At 43.6% G+C, this 16,903-nt stretch overlaps 1 protein-coding gene and 1 long non-coding RNA gene across 7 annotated transcripts in view; one reads left to right on the top strand and one right to left on the bottom strand.

Moving 5' to 3' along the window:
• The window catches only part of cradd (CASP2 and RIPK1 domain containing adaptor with death domain), a 60,936-nt gene extending 45,749 nt beyond the window's left edge, over positions 1 to 15,187 (bottom strand). The window contains exons 1-2 of one of the 6 annotated variants that reach the window (XM_059987749.1): positions 14,647 to 15,183; positions 7,225 to 7,373 (exon numbers count right to left, since the gene is read on the bottom strand). In XM_059987749.1, the coding sequence (XP_059843732.1) occupies positions 7,351 to 7,373; positions 14,647 to 14,950 (327 nt within the window). In that variant the 5' untranslated portion in view covers positions 14,951 to 15,183 and the 3' untranslated portion in view covers positions 7,225 to 7,350. Of the gene's footprint in view, positions 1 to 7,224; positions 7,374 to 14,646 lie in introns of those variants that run through there. The other 5 variants (XR_009515396.1, XM_059987747.1, XM_059987746.1 and 2 more) reach the window with 5 other exon arrangements.
• Positions 4,877 to 7,050, top strand: LOC132403924 (uncharacterized). Its single transcript, XR_009515397.1, has 3 exons — positions 4,877 to 5,040; positions 6,442 to 6,654; positions 6,743 to 7,050. It is a non-coding gene; the product is annotated as an uncharacterized LOC132403924 (long non-coding RNA).
• Positions 15,188 to 16,903: the final 1,716 nt, after the last annotated feature.

Raw genomic sequence — 16,903 nt, 5'->3', positions numbered from 1 at the left:
CACAGATGGAACTCATTCCTCCTTCTGTCGCAGTCAGCCGAACATCCCGGCTCTGACTTCAAGGGAAGCCCAATGTAATCCCCAAAATGCCAGTTATCACTGGATGCCAAGCTGGTATGGGAGGTGTGGCTGGGTGAATCGGGGGGAGGCTGGGAGGGAGAAATGGGGCTTGTTTTGTTCTTTGTTGTCTAGCTGAGCATTGCGGGCAGGCTATGTTGGCACTGAAATGTGTGGCGACATTTGCGAGTTGCCTGGTATGTCCCTAGGTTATGTTGATTATTAATACAAATGACGCACTTCACTGTATGTTTTGATGTACAAATGATAAATAAATCTGAATCTGAAAGTCCCCGTGACTAAGTCCCAGACTTGATAGCTTACCATTTGCACAGTAGTCCATAATAGTGGAAAGTTAGACAAACCAAATGGAAGATGTATTACTTAGAGTAATTCAAAATGTCTAACAGAGATCTGATTGATGCATGGGCTTCAAAATCTACTATTATATCTTCAGTACAATCTGTCTGAAATACTTCAGGGCCTTAGTTCAGATTTGAGGCTTCACACTATGTAATTAAATGCAACACACACAAAATGCAGGGAGAACTCAGGTCAAGTAGCATCACCCATGGAGAGGAATAAACAATCAACGTTTCAGGCCAAGATCAGTCCTGATAAAGGGTCACATCCGTATATGCCATCTGTTTACTCCTCTCCACAGATGCTGCCTGACCTGCTGAGTTCCTCCAACATTCTGTGTTTGTTGCACTGGATTTCCAGCATCTGCAGAATCTCTTGTGTCTGTGAAATTAAATATCACTAAAGGGGTCAATATGTCACTGTCTGGAGTGTAAGCTGGGAACTAAATGAAACAGGAGGAAGAATTTCATTGAATCTACCATCAATATACAATAGGTCGCCTCAAGTCAAGAGATGTGGTGCTCATCCAAAATTGGGCCTAGAGCCACATTAAAAGATCCTAGAGAGCTGGCAGGTCCTGCAACGACTCCACAGGAGGTTCACCTAGCTTCAAGATGATGAATAATATGTCCTGTCTGATGGCTGTATCTGCCAAGCAATAGGTAATTGTTTGGCACGTATAGCACGTAGGGTCTGGAACAAGGTAACAGGTTTAACTAAGGTGACTGGATACTGTGCCTTTTGCAGACTGTCCTGTTTGAGCAGTCTCTCACTGCTACCCTGGAGCTCCAGCTCAGATTCAGCTTCTTGAATGGGATTGAATTCATGAAGCTGACCTTGCGTTCAACCTATTGAATAGTGGCACATGCTTGAGGGGCCAAGGTCTGCTCTCCATTTGTGTCAACATGCTGATGTAAATACAATGCCCTGTGAATGACAAGCATTGAATAGACCATCATATACATACATTGTTACGAAAAGAGGTTAAAATTAAAACATACACACAAGAGACTGCAGACACTGGAGGCTGAGTTGGTAGTAAGGAAGGCAAATGCAGCGTCAGCACCCATTTCCAGAGGGCAAGAGTACAAGAGCAAAGAAGTAATGCTGAGGCTTTATAAGGCATTGGTCAGAACAGAATTGGAGTATTGTGAGCAGTGTCTAAGAAAGAATATGTTAGCATTGGAGAGGGTCACGAGAATAATCCTGGGAATGAAAGTATTAATGTATGAGGAGCTGTATTGGGCCTGTACTCGCCGGAGAAAATCTTATTAAAACCTACCAAGTATTGAGAGGCCTAGAAAGAACGGACATTGAGAGCATGTTCCAATAGTGGGAGTGTTCAGGACTAGAGGGCACAGACTCAGAATAGAAGGATGTCTCTCTAAAACAGAGATGAAAAGGAATTTCTTTAGCCAGACAGTGGTGTATCTGCAGAATTCATTGCCACAGATGGTTTTGGAGGCTAAGTCAATAGGTATATTTAAAGCAGGGGTTGAAATAATTAAGGTGTAGATGAAATGAGTTATGAAGGCTAGAGACACCTGCTGGAGGAGATGAGCAGCAATACAAAGGGCTTCCATCTCGACTTTATGAAGTAAAGGAGGTGAGAGCAGGAACTATTGGGGATGAGGTGAAAGGCAAATGGAACCAGGACCAGAAGTTAAGAGTTTTGTCATGGTTTTTATGGTAGTTTATGGGCCTCGGCTGGTGCAGGAAGCACCAAGGGTAAACAAGAAAGGCTTCTCACCTGACACTGCTTTGTGCTATTTTCTGGCATCCCTGGAGGGTGTCTAGAATTGGCATTACGCTCTACACAAATGCATGTAGCTTTGTAGCTTTCAGCTGGTTGAAACAGTTGAACTGAGGCGGGCCACGTAAGTTGCAGCTGCTCCCAAGGCGAGGTACTGCAGAATGTGATTACTCTTCTGGTTCTGGTTCCATTTGCCTTTCACCTCGCCCCCAGTAGTTCCCATTCTCACCTCCTTTACTTCATAAAGTTCAGCTGGAAGCCCTTTGCATTGCTGCTCATCTCCTCCAGCAGGTGTTTCCAACCTTCATAGTCATAGCTTGGTGATTATGGCGTCTCCATTGAAAATTTGGTTCTTTCAATTTGCAGTGACATAGCTGAAAAGGGAGCTTAAAACTACATTCATTATTTGTGAAGAGAGATAGGAGACATTTGAATAAATTCTCCACGGATTGGGGGACTGATCTTCCTAAATCAAAGTACTGCGTACAGGAGGTGGGGATGTTATGTTGAAGCTGTATCTTGACATTGGTGAGGTCTAATTTAGAGTATTGTGTGCAGTTCAGGACACCTACAGGAAATATATCAATAAGTTTGAGGGAGTACATAGAAAATTTACAAGGATGTTGCTGGGACTCGAGGACAAGTTACAGAAAGTGGTTGAACAGGTTAGGACTTTATTCCTTGGAGGGCAGGAAAATGACGAGAGATTTGATAGAGGTATACAAAATTATGAGGAGCATAGATGGGGTAAATGCAAATAGGCTTTTTCCACTGGGGTTGGGTGAGGTTTGAAACACAAACCGCGTGTTTCCAAGGCCTTACTCCAGAACTAAGCTCCAGAATAGCGAATATCAGTATCAGAATAGCAAAGCTTACCCATGAGCTTATAAAAACCCAAGAATGATTTAGAAAGGGTGCTTAGACAAAGGGAATTTTTTTTAAAAAATAACTTTTTGCCTCTGACAAACAAAATTAATTGCTCAGAGGTACCTGCCAAATTCTTTAAAAACTACCACGCCAGTAGTAATCATAAAGGACCAACTGAACTGAGAGAATTAAGCTTTCAAGGAATAGGTAGAGAAAATAAATAACTTACCATAAAATAGCCTCAGATCTGATGATATGAATGTTCCTTTCTCCTTCTGGTTAAAAAAAATTCCATACACCCTCCCTCTGTTCCCCACTCTGGCTCCTTACCCTTCTCACCTACCTATCACCTCCCCCTTCCCTTTCTCCTCTCTGATTAGATTCCTTCACCTCCAGCCCTTTACCTCTCCTACCCATCTGGTTTCACCATCACCTTCCAGCTACCCTTCTTCTCTCCTCCCCCCCCCCCACCCCCATTTTATTCTGGTGGCTTCACCCTTCCTTTCCAGTTGTGAAGAAGGGTCTCAACCATTTGTTCATTTCAATGGACACTGCCTGACCTGCTGAGTTCCTCCAGCATTTTGTATGTGTAACTTATCATGAGTTGCTACTTGATTCTAATTAATATTTTGGCTCCAAAACTAAGTGATGCTCAGTTTCACCAACAAGTTAATAGACTTTTTTTTTGAAGGTTGCAGTATTATCAGAGAATGGTTGAACCTTCCAACTTGTCCTTGGTATGATCCTACAAGCAGAACCTCTTTCACATGCTCCAGTATTTGCCCACACTGCCTAATAGTTATCCAAATGAGCAGGCCTAGAGATTACAATCGGCCCTCCTTATCCGTGAGTTCCACATCTGCAAATTCAACCAACCAGAATAGCGAAAACCTGGAAGTGCTCTTCCAGCACTTGTTGTTTGAGTATGTACAAACTTTTTTTTCTTGTCATTATTCCCTAAGCAATGCAGTATAACAACTATTTTACATAGCATTTACATTGTATTAGGTATTATAAGTAATCTAGAGATGATTTAAAGTATACGAGAGGACATGCATGGGTTATCGTGAATTGGGATCGATAAAAATTAGGAATTCTCTTACTAAATAAGTCGGAGCAGGTACATCCGGTATTATTTAACGTCAGTTAGTCAAACATTTATCTTAGTATATAGTATTTATTTTACCTTTCTATGCATATAAAATGCTTAAGAACGTATGTTTCAGCGCCGGGAACATGCTGGGTTGATGTGGAGGATCAAAAACCCAATAATTAAACCACTGCATTGCTTAGTAATAATCGTAGCTTTCATCAGGGCAGGGCCTTTCTCACTTTATCCTTTAAAATTGTTCCGACCGTTGACCAATGTAGCCTAATGCTTTTCCAATGACCGATGGCATTTCACCTCTTTCTGATCGCTTTATTTCCACTTTATTTTCAATCGTGATCACGATTATTTTCATGAACAGAAACAGAGTTCTAATGTCCTAATGTCCACCGCACTGAGACAGGTTAAATAAGGTCTGGGGTTCTGCTGGGTCCTAAGGTCCACTGCATTGAAACAGGTTGAATAAGGGACTTGAGCATCCGCGTTTTTGGGTATCCGTGAGGGGTCCCGGAACCAATCCCTCGCGGATAAGGAGGGCCAACTCTATTTAATTTTATTTAGACATACAGTGTGGAAGGAGTCTCACCGCCCAGCAACCTACCTATTTAATTATAACCTAATCACAGGAAATTTACAATGACGAATTAACCACTCTCCACAGTTGCTGCCTGACCTGCATAAGTGTTTCCAGCATTCTGTTGTTATTCCTCTCAGAATGAGTACACTACTCATTTGCATTACCCTAACCCTCCAGTAGATGGAACTGTTTAACATCTAAGGACAGGATCGACCAAATTCGAGGCCTTCCATTTCTTTCATTTTTCGATTGTCTGTTTCCCTCCCCCTTTTGTTATGTGTTCAGCAAAATCAAATATTCTTGGCTATAAAAAAGGTAAGGAATTACATCAGTTGCTTGCAAATGCAGTTAAATTAGTTGACATTTAATTTTGAAAATGATTAATAATCACTGATCAAATCATCATGTTCATATTAATGATCAACCAATGGTCAGTTGTCAGACTGAGCATTCAGAAAGCCACATGTAGTATTCTCCAAACTCTGCATAATGGCTGCTTAATTGCAGGGCAGAGTTTTATAGATAGAACAAAATAAAGATTTTTCTGTGCTGTTGTTCAGTCATTGAGTCGAGTCCGAGTCTCTATTAGTGTCTCAGTTAGGTCTCTATTCATTGGAGCGTAGAAGGTTGAGGGGGGATTTGATCGAGGTATTTAAAATTTTGAGAGGGATAGATAGAGTTGACGTGAATAGGCTGTTTCCATTGAGAGTAGGGGAGATTCAAACTAGAGGACATGATTTGAGAGTTAGGGGGCAGAAGTTTAAGGGAAACACGAGGGGGTATTTCTTTACTCAAAGAGTGATAGCTGTGTGGAATGAGCTTCCTGTAGAAGTAGTAGAGGCCAGTTCAGTTGTGTCATTTAAGGTAAAATTGGATAGGTATATGGACAGAAAAGGAGTGGAGGGTTATGGGCTGAGTGCGGGTAGGTGGGACTAGGTGAGATTAAGGGATCGGCACGGACTAGGAGGGCCAAGATGGCCTGTTTCCATGCTGTGATTGTTATATGGTTATATATGGTTATATGGACACCCAGCCTTCTTATTGGAAACTCTCCAAGATTCCCCAAGGTGATACACATTGTCTGAGTAATATTATCTATCCATCGTAGCCTCTGTTGTCCTCTCCTTCTTTTACCTTCTCTTTCACCTAACATGAGAGTCTTCTCCAAAGAATCCTGTCTTCTCACCATGTGGCCAAAATATTTGAGCTTTTGTTTCATAATCAAGCCTCCTAGTGAGCAGTCTGGCTGTATTTCCAGTATCGAAGTTCAAAGGTATCAATTCTTTTGTATTCAGCCTCATTAACAGGCCAGCTCTCACAGCCATACATCACAACTGGAAACACCATAGACTGTGCGACTCTTCTGAAAAAGTCAAGTTCTGCAGAAGGAAACATCTCCTCTAACAATGCCTGTTATCTTCTTTTGTGCATTCCAGGGTAATGACTTCTCATCCTCTACCAGACTAGCACCCACTGCAATAAGACTGGTTACAACATACTTGCTGATCTACACCTAAACCAACAGTTTTAATCAAACACCTTTCATAGGTGCCAGTTTGCTGTTGTGTGAAGTCCTGTCGGTCAGAGAATGTTCTCATTTGTCCATCTGTGAAACACATTTTCACTAAGATTGGTTGACTAACTCCTATTCTCAGGGTGAATAACATTCTGGAAATGCTATGAACGATTATTTGCTGTAACCTTTCTCTGTTACAGTCTCCTGCAGTGTGATCAAAGCATTGATATTACTGGAGAAAATAAAATAGTGTATTGGCATTTGGAGAGGTTTTCCTGCACAAACGCGTATTCAAAACAGACATCTGTAATGGAAAAATGTCTCGGCACCTTGCAACATTATCGAACATCTGTTCTGTGGCTCATCTGGAGGGACGGCTGACTAAATGCATGAGCATTTGAAGGCAGAGAGAGGTATGATGAGGTTACAGTGCAAAGTTCAAAGGAAATTTATTTTAAAAGTATATATGTATATGTTACCCTGAGATTCATTTTCTTGCAGGCATTCACAGTAAATACTACAAAACAACAAAAGAATCGAAGAAATACAAAGAGGAATAAACAATTAATGTGCAAAAGACTATGCAATTACAAACAAGAGAAAAAAGTAATAATAATAACAATAAAAGCCACATTCTAAGCACCACTAGAAAAGTCCAAAAGTTCCTAGCAATTGACAAATGAGTGTGCCTGGCTACGCAGTACCTCAGGTTTTACCAGATTGAGCTCAGAGAAAATAAAAATACAACAATAGAAATAATAATCAATAAATAAGCAATAAATATCAAGAACACAAGTTGTAGAGCTCTTAAGAGTGAGTTCATAGTCTGTGGAATCAGTTTAGTGTTGAGATGAATCAATGAACCCCTCTGGTTCAAGAGTCCGATGGGTGAGAGGTAATAACTTCCTGTCACTCTTTCCTGATGGCAGCAGCAAGAAGGGAGCAGGGCCTGGATGGTGGGAGGTCATTGATGGATGCTGCTTTCTTGCGATAGCACTCCATGTAAATGTGCACAATGGCGGGGAGAATTTTGATGAAGTGACCTTTATTCACCAGACTCTTCCATTCCTGGGCACTGGTGTCTCCGTATCAGGCAGTGATGCAACCAGTCAGGATTCGCTCCACTCTGCATCTTTAGAAGTTTGTCAATGTTTTAGTTTACATGCTGAATCAAGGCAAACTTAAATAAAAGTGCCACCATGCCTTCTTTTGCATGGCACTTATGTACTCGTCCCAGAAAAGATCCTCTGATACGATAATGCCCAGGAATTTAATGGTGGGAAGGGTAAAAATTGGGACTGAGCACAGGCCAGACTTAAGAGGAAAGCAGAAATGCAGGAATGTTAGAGTAGAGGGGTGTAGTCACTGGAGATTTTACAAACGAGTCTTATAGGTGAGCCAGAGTAGTCCATCTGCATAGGGGCAAGAGGAACAGGGCAAGTTACTTCCTTCACAGGTTAGGAAGAGCTCTAGTTTGTTTACAGTGGAAGGAACAGCGTCAGTCAGGGGATTGCTGGAATGGTAAAGTCCTGAGGACACAAAGATGCTGCTGTGAGGTTCAACACTCAATGACCTGAACTTCAGAAAGGTTGAAACTGGTGGCATGGATGATCAAAATCTTTGTGATAAATGTCCGTTCACAACCTGAGTCAGTTTGAGGAAGTGACCAGCGAGAGGAACTGAGTCTCTGGGAAACTGAAAACAAAGTCTTCAGACTTTTATACATTTAGCTGTTGGATCAACAAGCATCAAATAATCAAAATGACAATTCAGAGGGTAGACGGAAGGGGAAAATAAAGCTTGTCAAAACTGATGTCACACATTCCACCAGCATCACTTCTCAACTCTGACCACCTTGGGGACAGCCTAATCCATCTCCAATATTCAACAAATGATGCTTAAAAAGGAAATTTGGGAAGCACAGACAGGTCATGAAATAGCAACTGCTGTCGGAAGCAAGGTAAACCCAAAGACATTTTGTAAGAATTTGATGTTGGGGAGTTTGCCGAGCTTGGTCATCCTCAGTGCACAGTTGTTGGTGTTTCTCTCTGGGAGTGCTTGTGTTTATATAGGCCCCCGTCACTTGCCTCAGTCCTGATTGGTTACCCCTTCAGTTGATGTTTGAATTCTATTGGCTCACATTTCTTAGGCTCTTAGGGATTCATATTTCAATATTTTTTGTTTATGGAGTTTACTGAAGGGATAGCCAATCAGGACTGAGGCAAGTGACGGGGGCCTATATAAACACAAGCACTCCCAGAGAGAAACACCAACAACTACACACTGAACATGTCACCTCGACTGGTGAGGAAACGTCTGCAAGCTGATTGCCAAGCTCGGCAAACTCCCCAACATCACACACCTCAACCCGAGCTACCAATATTCACCACCATCTTGTACATATATCATGTACAATAGAATAACCAGGGAAAAGATAGGAGGCCCATTAGGGACAACAGGGGCAATCTGTGTGTGGAGCCAGAAAGTATTGATGAAGTCATAAATGAATTATTTTTCATCAGAATTCAGGAAAAAAATACATATTTTGTATTTGGAATAGGGATGGTGAAAGTCCAAGTCTCCAAAATAAAAGGGAGATTCTCTCTTCCTGATAGATTGAAACAGTGAAAAAGGCCCTCCTCTACCCCAAAGGAGCAGGCCCTCTGTCTGGCCACAGCTGATGTAAGGAAGATCCTAATCAGGGTCAACCCATGCAAAGCTTTGCGGGGACAGGATACCTGATTGGGTACTGAGAGACTGTTCGGCCCAGCTCACTTTCATGGGCATCTTTAGCATCTCTCTGAAGCAGTCCCTGGCATTCTCATTGACCCTGCAGGCTTCAAAGCTGCCACCATCATCCCAGTGCCTAAGAGGCTGACAGTAGCCACTTAACAACTACCATCCGGTGGCACTGAACTCAATAGTACTGAAGTGCTGGTCATGAACTGTTAATTCGGCATTGGACCCCTGCCAGTTTGCAGATCTCTCGAATCAGTCCACTGATGATGCAATAGCCTTTACCCTCTACTCAGTCTTGTCCCACCTAGAGAACGGCGTCTCCCATGTCAGAATGCTGTTCACCGACTTCAGTTTGGCATTCAATATGATCATTCCTCAGAAGCTGATAGTTAAAACTGTCCTTGTTGGATCTCAAGACCTCCTTCTGTAACTGGATCTTGGACTTCTTGACAGAGAGACCTCAGTCCAAATGGTTAGCAACATCTCTGGCTCTGCCCACTGCTGTTCACGTTGCTGATGCATGACTGTACTACTAAGTCCAGTTCTAACCACATCTTTAAGCTCGCTGATGGCCTCAGCCATCAACAGGGTCTCAGGGTTGTATACTACATACATACTTGATAATAGTATGTATCTTTGAATCATCGGCAACAACTATTGCATTTCTGGCTGATTTTTTTAATTTTTGCTTGCCACAAATGACTGGAGGATAGCAAATGTGGTCTCCCTTTTCAAGAAACACCTCTATTGACATCAATGGTTCTGTGGTTTGAGAGGGTGAACAGCTTTAAGTTCCTCAGCATACACATCACCGAAAATCTCACACGGTCCGTACATACTGGCTGTGTGGTGAAAAAAGCACAACAGTACCTCTTTCACCTCAGACAGTTGAAGAAGTTTGGTATGGGCCCCTAAATTCTAAGAACTTTCTATAGGGACACAATTGAGAGCATCACTGCTTGGTATGGGAACTGTACTTTCCTCAATTGCAGGACTCTGCAGAGTGGTGTGGACAGCCCAGCGCACCTGCAGATGTGAACTTCCCACTATTCAGGACATTTACAAAGACAGGTGTGTAAAAAGTGTCCAAAGGACCATTGGGGACCCAAGTCACCCCAACCACAAACTGTTCCAGCTGATACCATCCAGGAAATGGTACCGCAGCATAAAAACCAGGACCAACAGGTTCCAGGACAGCTTCTTCCACCAGGCCATCAGACTGATTAATTCATACTGACAACTGTATTTCTATGTTAAATGGACTGTCATGTTGTATATACTATTTATTATAAATTACTATAAATTGCACATTCAGACAGACAGACTTTTACTCCTCATGTATAAAAAGGATGTAAGTAATAAAGTCAATTCAAGAAAGGCAGCTGGGGAAGGGCTGTCAGACATCAGTAGTAGGAGTTATTCTGCAGGATAGAATTAGGGATCACTTAGAAAAACAAGGTATAATCAGAGATAGCTTGCATGGCTTTATCAAGGACAGATCTTGACTGATCAATGGGATTGGAATTTTTGACGAGGTAACAAAATCTATTGATGTGTTCAGCACAGTAGGTGTGGTTTATAGGACTTCAACAAAGTCCCACATTGAAGGTTCATTAGATCCAGAACAAGTTGTGAATTTAGAACCAATAATGGCTTAACATAGAGGAGAGGGTGATGATAAAGAGCTCTCTGTGATTCAATGCCATTGACTAACCATGTCCCACAGGGATCACTGCTGGGACCCTTGTAGTTTGTAAAATATATGAATAATTTAGTTGTGGAAGGAGGAGGCAAGGTCAAAGGCCAGTGGAATTGTTGGAAGCTGATGTATTAATGGCAGATGGAGTTAAATGCAAGGCAATGCAGTTTGGGAAAATACCTGAGCTTAGGACATACACCATGAATCAGGAGGTCTTTAAGATTACTGAGAAACAGAGGATCTTGGTGTCCACATCCAAAGACCTTTGAAGGTGGGCGTGCACATAATGTGGTTAAGGTATATAGGATGCTGGCCTCCTTTCATCAGGACATTGAATACAAGAGCAGGGAAATTGCACTGTAACTATAAAACATTGTTAGACCTCAGCTAGAGTCCTGCCACCACACTAGAGGAAGGATGTGATAGCCATGGAAAGGGTGCAGAGGAGATTCACCAACATATTGCCTGACATAGAGCATTTCAGTCTTAAGGAGAAACTGAAACCAAGTCTGTTTTCTCTGGTGTGAAGGAAGTCAAGAGGGAACATGATCAAGGTATCTAAAATTATCTGCATAGATACTATATCATTAAAAGGAGCCCTTACAGGACTGCTTTACGTCTGTGAACTGGACAGTATTCAGGGATTCATTTTCTAGTCTGAATGAATACACCCAGTTGTCACCAACTCCATCAAGACCCACGAGGATGAGTGTGTGCCTTCAAGAACATAGCAGGCAGACACAAACCAAAAATTGTGGATGAACCAGGAGATTCGTAGTCTGCTGAGGACTAGATCTGTGGCATTCAAGACTGGTGATCTGGAACTGTACAAGAAGTCCAGGTACAACCTGTGGAAGGCTATTGTAAGGGTGAAAAAAAAGAATCCTGATTGAGGTGAGAGACAGAATCAGCTCTGGCAGGGTTTGCAGGCCATTACTTTCTACAAGGCAAAACCTAACATCACGGATGGTTGTAATGCTTCACTCCCAGAGCTCAATGCCTTTATACTGTGACTTCTGATTCAGACGCTGACGTCAGAACATCTTTCAAGGTAACCCTCAGAAGGCATCAGGTGTACCTGGTAGAGAACTGAAAACCTGTGCCAACCAACTGGTAGGAGTGTTTGAGGACATCTTCAATCTCTCACAGCTGCACTCGGAGGTTCCCACCTGTTTCAAAAGGGTGGCAATGCCAAGAAGAGCAGGGTGGCCATCCTCACTGACTGTCACCCAGTGGCATTCACATCTACCATGATAAGGCTGGTGATGCTTTGAATGTAGCTGGAATCAGCTCCTGCCTAGCAAGAATCTGAACCTGCTGCAATTTGCTTTTCACCACAATAGATCTAAAGCAGATGCAGTCTCACTGGCCCTCCACTTAGATCATCTGGACAATAGTAATACCCATGTCAGGCTGATCCCGTGCTGTAGCCCCTCCATACCAGATGGCAATGCAACTAGTTAGAATGCTCTCCACAGCCATCTACTCCATCATCCAATTCACTGACATTTAACATGAAAAGCAATCCCAGTACCGAGCCTCACAGCAGCCAATCAGAATAGGTGCCCTTTTTCCCTCTCTTTGCTTCCTGCCAATCAGTCATTCTTTCACTCATGCTAGTACCTTTCCTGTAATACCATGGGCTCTTATCTTGTTAAGCAGCCTCATGTGCAGCTTGTCAAAGGATTCTGGGGATCTAAGTAAACAACATTCACTGACTCTTCTTTGTCTATCCTGCCTGTTATTTCCTCAAAGAATTCCAACAGATTTGTCGGGCAAGATTTCCTTGAAGGAAACCATGCTGACTTTGATCTTCTTTATCACACACCTCCAAGTACTCCGAAGCCTGACCTTTTAATAAAGGACTTCAACATCTTCCCAAACACTGAAGTTAGGCTATTGGCCTATAATTTCCTTTCTTCTGCCTCCCTCCCTTCTTAAAGAATGGAATGGCATTTGTAATTTTCCAGTCCTCTGGAACCAATGCAGAACCTAGTGATTCTTGAAAGACCATTTACTGATGCCTCCACAATCTCTTCAGCCACCTCTTCCAGAACCCTGGGGTGTAGTGCAGTTAATTTCTGAATGAACAACACACGCAAGAACACTACCTCAATACACACACTTATTATAATTTATAGTTTGTTTTTTTATGTGCTGCATTGTACTGCTGCCGCAAAACAACAAATTTCATGACATTTGCCAGTGATATTAAACCTGATTCTGATTATGAGGGTCAATTGCTGAAAGCCTATCCCCTTCATTGAGGTAAATGAAACTAAAGCATAATTTTAGAGTAAAGAGTAAGAGATTGATGGGATCTGAGGGGGACTGTTCCCAACTAGAGTGGGGAGTACCTGGACCACATTGCTAGATGGAGTGCTGGAGGCACAATCAATGGGATCATTTAAATATCCAGAGGAGCACTTGAATCAGTGATGAATGGAGACCTGCTGGCCAATGCTGGAAAGCAGGATTAATGCAGATGAGTGTCCATTAGTCAACGTGAACACGACAGGGCAAATGGTGGGGAAGGCTGGGGAACAACAGAGTGCGTGGGGATGAGGATGGTGGTATGATGGTGGAGTTTGGATGGGGCCACTGGGTTCTCCTGAGATGCAGCTGTTGTCGGAGAGCAGTAAAGACAAAGACGGAGGCAGCTGCAATACTATGCTGCCATCACAGAGAACATCCTCACATCCTACTGGTTTGGTGCAGCTTCTTCACAATATATAAACATTACAGCAAACTGTCAGGACAGCAGATGACTGCCATCTATTGTCACCTTAGGACTTGTAATGTGTCCAGGACAAAGAAACAAGCAGGAAAAAAATCATGCAGCTCCACCCATCCAGAAACTGTCTTTTCCAAAAGCTCCCCCCTGGAAACGCGCTATAAGGCTACTAAAACTAAAACTTCACACCATCTTAAAAATCTCTTCACCCAGCCGGTTAATCTGATTGATCATTCTAGTTACCTTCCCACCACTTTTACTCAAATTTTTGTACAGTACTGCAAACATTGTAAACCACTTATTACTACAGTACAAATGCATGCTGGTATTTTTGTACATAGAACATTACAACACAGAAACAGGCCTTTTGGCCCTTCTTGGCTGTGCCGAACCATTTTTCTGCCTAGTCCCACTGACCTGCACCTGGTCCATAACCCTCCATACACCTCTCACCCATGTCCAAGTTTTTCTTAAATGTTTAAAGTGAGCCCACATTTACCACTTCATCTGGCAGCTCATTCCACACTCCCACCACTCTCTGTGTGAAGAAGCCCCCCCCATGTTCTCTTTAAACTTTTTACCCTTAACCCATGTCCTCATGTTTTTTTTCTTCCCTAGCCTCAAAGAAAAAAACCTGCTTGCATTTACTCTATTTATACCCATCATAATTTTATATACCTCTATCAAGTCTCCCCTCATTCTTCTACGCTCCAGGGAATAAAGTCCTAATCTACTCAACCTTTCTCTGTAACTCAATTTCTCAAGTCCCAGCGACATCCTTGTAAACCTTCTCTGCACTCTTTCAACCTTATTAATATCCTTCCTGTAATTCGGTGACCAAAACTGCACACAAAACATTTATTCCACATCTCTATATTCTACATTATTTTTATACAATTCTTTATAAATATAGATTTTTGTTACGTGTAGCACCAACACAACAAATTCCTAAAACGTGTAAATGTATTAGGACGAATAAAGTTGACCCTTACAAGAGGTACCAGAACTCTACACTGTGTTGGGGCTGGGGGAGGAAGCCGGATTCCGAGTTGGTGGGTGGGCCGTGGCGGTGTGTAATAGTGAGGGGGTGAGTTGAGAATGGGATCCTCGGTGGTTTGGGTGAGGGTCGGGACGGTGCGCAGTTGTGGAGCTGAGAAAGATTTTGATGGAGGGTTTTGGAGTGGAGGTTGGAGAATGGGTGGGGAGACGGTGGGCCTATGCTGGAACACTCACCCTCCGGCGGCTCGGGCTCATCCTCCGCCCTCTCCTCCTCCTCCTCCAGTCGGCGGCACAGCCACGGAAACTCGTCCCTCAAAGACTCGATGAAGGCGGCGAAAGCCCGAGGCCCGCGGCCCGGCAAGTAGTCGAGCAGCTTCAGGGTCCGGCGGACGCTGACCGGCTCGGCCTCCAGCTCTTCCAGGAAATTTTGGCTGACCACCCGCTCCTGGTACAAATACTGCACCAGCTGCTCCACTCGCAGCTGGTCGGCCAGCTCCAGCCGCAACCTCCGCAGGATGCGACGCTGCTTCGGCTCCATGGCCCGGCCCGGCCCGGCCCGAGGCTGTGCCGCTCGCTGGTTCCACCTGACCTGAGATACTGTGACTCTGATCACCGCAGGCAGGCAGAGTCTGCCCTCATCTGCGATCAAACTCTGAGCACTGTTCTTTCCTAATGCCGACAACTCTCCCTTTCTCTACCACCGCCTCCAGCACCGTCTTTTATTTCCCTCATTGTATTTCACTCCCTCTTCCCCCCCCCACTATTCCCATCCTCCCTCCCCCCACTATTCCCATCCTCCCTCTACCCCTCACCTCCCTATCCCCTCGCTTCATCCTCTCCCCACCTATACCCCACCCCATCCCACCCCCCATCCTCTCCCCACATACCCCTACCCATCCCACTTCCCCCTCACCGTCTCTCCACCCACTCCCCACCCTCCCTCATTCCCCTCCATTCTCTTCCTCATCTCACTCCTCCCCTCATCCTCTCCCCACTTATACCCCTCCCCATCCCACATGCCCCTCCCCATCCCACCCCCCATCCTCTCCCCACCCCCATCCTCTCCCCACATACCCCTCCCCATCCCACTTCCCCCTCCGTCTCTCCACCCACTCCCCACCCTCCCTCATTCCCCTCCATTCTCTTCCTCATCTCACTCCTCCCCTCATCCTCTCCCCACTTATACCCCTCCCCATCCCACTTCCCCCTCACCATCTGTTCTCCCACACCCCTCCCTCCCCATCCTCCCTCATTCCCCTCCATTCTCTTCCTCATCTCACTCCTCCCCTCCTAATCCCTCTCCCCTTCTCCCCATCCCCTCTCATGCTGATTATCTGGTTTATTGAATATTACAGAAACCTACTGGGTCTTACGTTATTGTCTTTTAAAATCTGTGAAGTGTCGAAGTTTTAGTAGAGTAACATTTAGTGAGTTTCTGAGGAGTGACCAACAGAAGGAGTGAGCTGTAAAGGAATGGAAGGATCCAGGTCTCGGCTGGAACCTGAGTGCCAATGTGTCACCAGGGAGCACAGGAGAAGCAGCCACAGGATCCTGGAGACTGCTGGAACCAGGGAGCCAGGTGAGTGAAAACTTTAACCATCATGTCGCGTGTCAGATGCCAAACCTTTCAAAACCTTTCTCTTTTTTCAAAATTAAACTTTATTCATAAAAATATATACAGAAAATACAAAATAAAAAATCAAAGATTTTTTTGGCAATATGCACAAATACAGATACTGATACAATGAAAAATGTATTTGCAGCAGCATCACAGGCACATACCATCAGATACACACATTCTCAAGAAAAAATCATTAATTAAACATAACTTATGCAATTTTATTGGGGGCTTTGCTATGGCATGCTTGGTGGGTGATGGTTTTTGCAGAAGTGAGGGAGAGGGAGGATTGTTGCTTTGCTGCTGCTTGTGCATAGTGAGGGGGAGTGGGGGGCTTTGGGGTTCTAACGTTTTAACTCACTCATACTTTGGGGCACTCTTCTGTTTTGTGGATGGTTGTGAAGAACAAGAATTTCAGGATGTATCTTCGTACATTTCTCCGATGTTAAATGGAACATTGAACTATTTTTACAAAAACACAATTGGAACAGTAAGCATTTTTGAGCAAAGTGTTGCTAAACTGTGGTGATTAGGGTTGTGTCAGTTAGTTCAAGAACCAAATGGTTGAAGGGAAGTAGCTGTTTTTGAACGTGGTGGTGTTGGATTTCAGGTTTTTGTACTTTCTGCCTGACAGTAGCTACAAGAAGGTGTCATGACCCAGATGATAGGGATCTTTGATGATGAATGTAGCCTTTTTGAAACAGCGCCTCCTATAGGTACTATACTACCAATGGACCGATGGTGGGGATGATGTGCCTGTGACATATTGAGCTGAATCTTCTATATTCCTGCACATTTGAATGATCATACCATAATCTTAATCTCTCTTTCTTTTTCCAATACTCTTATTAAATTTCATATACACAAATACAG

This window comes from Hypanus sabinus, chromosome 13 (genome assembly GCF_030144855.1).
Source record: "Hypanus sabinus isolate sHypSab1 chromosome 13, sHypSab1.hap1, whole genome shotgun sequence".
NCBI lineage: Eukaryota > Metazoa > Chordata > Chondrichthyes > Myliobatiformes > Dasyatidae > Hypanus > Hypanus sabinus.
This window is presented reverse-complemented; position numbering and strand designations above follow the sequence as displayed.